This window comes from Grampus griseus, assembly GCF_964374135.1.
Source record: "Grampus griseus genome assembly, chromosome: 2".
Lineage (NCBI taxonomy): Eukaryota > Metazoa > Chordata > Mammalia > Artiodactyla > Delphinidae > Grampus > Grampus griseus.
In genome coordinates this window covers 50573738-50579737 of record NC_139018.1, presented here as the reverse complement: position 1 = coordinate 50579737, position 6000 = coordinate 50573738, and the positions used below count along the sequence as shown (strand labels likewise).

General features: G+C 41.0%; 1 protein-coding gene across 1 annotated transcript in view; it reads left to right on the top strand.

Annotated features, from left to right (window-relative positions):
- The first annotated feature begins 645 nt into the window (after window positions 1-645).
- The window catches only part of KLHDC1 (kelch domain containing 1), a 52447-nt gene continuing 47092 nt past the window's right edge, over window positions 646-6000 (top strand). The window contains exon 1 of the mRNA XM_082649122.1: window positions 646-1396. Within this exon, the coding sequence (XP_082505248.1) occupies window positions 1301-1396 (96 nt within the window). The 5' untranslated portion in view covers window positions 646-1300. The remainder of the gene's footprint in view (window positions 1397-6000) is intronic.

The following is a 6000-nucleotide window of genomic DNA, read 5'->3' as shown; positions in this document are numbered from 1 at the left end:
CAGATATAGGGTCTCCATACTGATGAGCTCTTCTTAATGCTCGCATAACCTGTTTCCAAACTTTTAAATTCAACTGGTTATGACCAGTAGGTTGAAACCAGTAACAATGTTTACGAATCCCCGCAAACAATTCATCAAAAGATTCTTGTTTCACTTTCACTCCAGAACTCCGTAGTAACTGTTTTAGGAGTCTAATGTATTGACATTCCACTGAGGGAGAATTCCCCATGACTCTACTCTTCCCGGAGGTTTCGCTTTTCTCTTTTAGCGTACAAAAATCCCCTTCGGTCCCGCGTGACCTCGATGCTTACCTTCAGGTCCCTGTTCGGGTGCCAAATGTTGTAGTTTCTTATGTCAGGGCTGAAAGTAAGCTCATCACACGAGATGAATTGTGCAGAAACACAACAGTAGAGGGCTGCTGCTCTCTCAGGCAATAACAGCGCCGTCTCGTCCTGCTGTGGTGACTTTTATTTAAGCATTATCTAAGTTTACATCTTAAGACTTGTTTTCTTAACATTCCAGAAATACCAAAGCAGCCAGATATGCTTTTACTGATTATACAATAAACAATGGGTTTTCTTAAGAACATGCCGTGCTTCGTCCTTGAACCGCAAAAGCAGCACAAGGACATTTCCTTGTGTTCCCATTATTCTGATTATACTGAGGACATTTCATGGATCAGTGCCCAAAGCACTCAGGACTGCTTGCAGTTCTGGCTTTTTCGCACGCACCCAGCTTGCCGTGGGGACTCATGGGTCACGTCTCCTTCCATGTCCTCAGTTATTTCTCTACATGTATATACATGTATATATACATATATATTTAAAGCCCTCTCTCTCTCTCTCTCTCTCTCTCTCTCTGGATAACTATCTCTGCTAGAGGTTGAATGGAAAAGGCAAACCCTCACAAAGCATTAATGTATTAACATATTGATTTAAGTCACAGCAGCATCAAGCCCATGGACCAGAAGTCCACTGAGCCACTGCATAAGGTACACAGGTTGTTCCGCCCACACAACACAATCGCAAGTGACACGAAATCAGCGGGTGGCAGGGTTGCGGAGAAGCCAAGGCACCTCCCTGCCCACTCAGACCTCAAGCATCCCTAACTGGCGACGCCGCCCCAGGCTCGGCTTCCCGGGCGGGCTTCGGCACGGCGCAGCCGCACTGGTGCCGCCTTCCCACCAATCTCGACCCTCGACGCGTTCCGTTCGTGCGTGGAGGAGCCGGGCGGGAGGAAAGGCCGCTCCGTGGGCAGGGGGCTGCATCGCGCAGAGCGGCTGGACCGAGCGACGGCGCGGATGGCGGACTCCCAGCTGTTCTGCGTGGCCGAGGAGCGCAGCGGCCACTGCGCAGTGGTGGACGGAAACTTCCTCTACGTGTGGGGGGGCTACGTGGTAAGGGGAAGAGGCGGGACGGGGCGGACTCGCGCCGGGAGCCCGCCCGGCTTCTCGGCCAGAGTGGCCGCCGAGCACCCGCCCACACCCAGCCCCTACGCGGGGGCCGGTCCGCGGACCAGGCCGGCGCGCCCGGTGCCCCCCGCGCCCCGCCCGGCCCTCCGCCATCGGCCGCTCTCCCGCCGCGCCAGGGCTTGACGCCGCGCCGCCGTTGCTTCCACTAGGAAACTAGCCTTCAAACCCCAGTCCGGGGCTCTTCCCACTCTCCAGTTCCCCCGGTCCTCGCAGCTGGCCGATAACCCGGCTTACCCAGCACTCAGTCGGTTACTGCGCGATTGATGATCATTTTTAACTGCTTGCGCAGACTCAAAAAAGCCCACCAAGGATGCCGTGCTATATTATTTTGTAAATATTTACTTATGCCCGCGGCGCGATCCGAAATATCGAAATCACTGAAGCATTTAAGTGTTTCTAAGTAATTTTTAGTGGCATTCCTTTACCAAGGGGTAATTACGAAATTTTTTCGAGTCTCAAAACAGACTTGTATTAGCAACTATATACTTAAGAGTATTATGCTTTAAAATTCTCACTACAGTGGAGGTTTGTATATGTGTATTTGTTTTGTCTCTATAATCGTAGGATAATAGAATCAAGGATTCTAGAGATGGAAAACAACCCCTTTAGTTTACAGATTAAAAAAAAAGAAAAGCGAGCCATCTGGAGTTCTACTGGATGTAGAACCTACATTTTTCTGACTGACTCGATGCTATTATGTGACAGATGTAACATGACTGAATCGCTCACTGAAATAAAGAACATACTGTATATGTTAAATGATTCTCAGATCCAAGTTGGTTTTTGTTGTTGTTTTGTTTGTGTGTTTATTTTTAATTTGATTCAGTATCAGGATGAGAAAATCAGAACTCACATTTGAGTGCCTACTATACGTGGCATGTGCTAGGAAATCTCATATCCCTAATCTTGTATAATCCTTACCGTATCTTGTAAGTAATGTCCCCATTTTAAAAATAAGGAAGATGAATCAGTAAGAGTAAATAATTTGAATGACCGTTTGACCTCAAGGGCAGCAGATTCCAACATAGGTATATTGGATTTCCAAAGGCTATTTTTTCTATGATAAACATAAATTAGGTGACTATGCTCTCTTAAGGTCTAATATTTCCACCATTTGTTCTTGATGAAAAAGCAGTCTATACATAATGATGGTTTTTGCAGAAGAAATATTTTGATTGTTTTTGAGCTCTGCCACTTGAAGATGTACAGGTGTCAAACTTCATCTGCTATATTGGTTCTTAATATTGTAAAAGTTAAATGAAAAAAAAACTCACTTAAAATAGTAATCTGTAATATCTTATATCTTGTGACAGTATAGATTTCTGTTAAGCCCATAACTGAAATGTCTGAATTTTTTATATCTCATTTTAATCTTGAAAATTGTGTAATTGATAAGATTTCAGGTCTTCAGGTGGCAGTGAATACAAATACTTCCTACTACTGATTGATCCAATGAGTAAATGCTGTATGAGCCACCCTGGAAAGTACCACACAGATTTAGATCAAGTCTACTACTTTTTAAATTCCAGGGATTGTCAGCGCTTAAAATATGTCTAAGGCATAAGCGGAAGGAAAGGGAGAGTAGGAGGCAGAAAAGAAGACATGGCATATCGTGAGAAAAAATAGAATCCTTCCCACAATTGTTTTATTCAGATCCTTCTGAACAGCGAAAAGACCCTGGAATCTGGAGGTAATCCAGTAGTCAGCAGTTAAGAATAATGGTCAGATGATTCCAGATTGTATGTTCCAAGCACAATTTTCCTCCTCATTAACACAATGTGTGTTAAAATTGACAAATGTATATCCTAAAACTTGAACGGCCAATATATATCTGTCTAAATTACTTATTACTCTATCGTTGAGCATTTTCTAAAGGACTTTGTATCTGAAAACAGCCCTACCTCTAGAGGTAAGAGCAGCAAAGCTGAAAAAAGTAAGTAGTAAATTATAATTGGTGCCAGAATATTCTCTTGCTCCTGGTTCTTCCATATCCTTTCCACATTACTGAAATTCATACAAACTTTAGTATTGCAACTAGGAGCATTTAAAAGTTGTGAGTAGTTTTTTCCAAATTTTGGAGGAGAAGCACAGGGTTTTAGCATCCTTACAGATGATATGCTTTCTTCTTACTGTTTAATCGTATGAACAGTTTTATTTCCCTAACGCAATTGATATTAATACATTTTGCCCTAAACTTTTCCTTATAGAAGCTAGCAGCTGAATCTGTTTAACTATATATTTCTGTTTTGAATAGGACTTAAAGGGAAGAAGAATCAATTTAGAAAATGTCTGAAAAGAATGAAGGTTTATACTACCAGATATTAAAACATATTATGATACTTTTAAATCAGTGGTCCTGATGCACGCTGAGAAAGCATGATGGAATGGAGAAGAAATAACATAAACAGCCAAGCATATAAGAGTATTTTGTATATAAAAGGTAGCATTTCAATTCTGGAAAAACAATTGCTTATTCAATAAATGGTCCTGGGGCAGCTGGAGGAAAATGATAGTGGAGTTTTAGGATTGACAAATGTAGAGAAGTTAAGCTATATGATACCAAAGAAAATATGTGACTCTTGTAAAATCTTGAGTTGGGAAAAGAAAAACTGAATTGGGAAAAAACTATAAGGGAAAAGGATTGGTAGACCAAAAATTTTTTTAATGTAAGTGAAAATTGTTTAATCATCTTAGAGCAGTCAAGATCAAAGTTTTAAAAAATTAAGATCTGTGCTTTTTAAACACCATAAAGTAAGAAGGCAAATGACAAACTGGGGGAGGTATTTGCAACATTTATGATAGACAAAGGTCCTGTAAAATTAAAAATGAATATTTCCCTTGAAAAATGAGCAATGGATATGCACAGCAGTTTACAAAAGGAGAAATCAAAATAGAATATGAATCAAAGAAACCCAGCTGAAAATAATGAATATTTTCTTTTCCAATTTGCAAATATTAAAAAGAATTTTTGAGAAGAGCATGGGGAAATGAATTACTCATGCACTGGTAACCTTTTCTGAAGAGAAATTTAGCAATGTGTATTAAAAGCCTTAAGTGTGTATTTCTTTAACTTAATAGTTCGTTTTATATATTCATAGATGGTGACACAGACCATCCATATTACGTGGAAGACATTTATTCTTTTTAGATGCCCAGCATTTGAACCCCCTTCCTCTTGTAGTGTCCCCCACTAAGCGAGTCTTGTTGGAGTATTTATTTTAGTTGTCTGAGTACCTCCTACCTACCTTCATAGAATGTATATTCTATAAAGAAGGGGGTTTTGTTCCCTGTTGTGTCTCCAGTGTCCAGAATTGGGCATAGCTCATGGTAGGTGCCCAATATAAAAGAACCTGAGTGCCAGGTATTTTTCAGCTTCCCTTGCAGCTAGGTTGTGAGCAAGTAACTTGGATGCTGTTTGTTAGATGTATGTGTGCTAGATTTGGGCTCAGGAATAAACCTGTAAAAGTCAGGACCTGAAGAGGATTCTTAGCGAGCAGTAGAAGTTGTAGGAAGATAAGGTCCCTGGCAAAAGGCAGCGCGACAAGCCGCAGTGTGATGCTCACCAGTGGCTGGGGCAGTTCGTGCATCAGACTGGTTCTCTGGAAGGGTTTCAGGCCTTGCTCCTCTCTACATAGATCAGAGGCTGGTTCTCCAGCTTCCCTGATGATTCCGTGAGCTACCTAATATTAATTTCTTACAGTTTTATTCTTTAATTTAAAAATTTGAAACGTATGTACAAAAGAGTATGTAAAATAACTGTCGTGTTTAACTTCCAGATTAAAAAATCAGCTAGAATCAGTACCTTAGAAGCCTCCTGTTTATCCTTCACTGATTATGTTTTTCCTCCCACCCTCACAGGGTACCACTATCTTGATTTCTTATTAATTACTATTTTCTTTATAGTTTTATCACACATGCATCTGTCTCTAAACAATATATTATTTGGTTTTTGAATCAGAGCATGTGTTTTCTTTCATGACTTAATTCTTTTAGTTAACATTATGTTTTTTAGATTCACACATTACTTGTATTCAGCTGGTGTGCACTTGCATGGCTGTACCTGTGTTTACCTGGTGTTTATTCTGTTTGGTTAGTTTCTGTGCTGCCCATTTATTAAATCTTTTGAAAATCATCGCTGGATGCATTCATCTGATGTGTGTCCTGTATAATATTCTATTGTGTGAATTTACGGCAATTTCCTTATCTATTCCCCTATGGATGAATATTTGAATGCTTCAGGGTTTTTTTGGGTTGTAAGCAGTGCTACACTGAGCATTCTCGGTAACATATCTCCTGTTATACACGCAGCAGGACATGTACACTCCCTAGGGCATATACCAAGGAATGGAATGCTGGGTTGCCTGGTGCACACATCTCCACATTTACTTGGGAATGTCAGTGTTGCCAAAATATTTGTATCCATCTACACTACCACCAGCCCCCTCCTTGCTCCACATCCTTGACAACATTTGATGCCACCTGGCCTTAAAGTTTTTGCCAATCCAGTGAGTGTGACATGATATTTCATT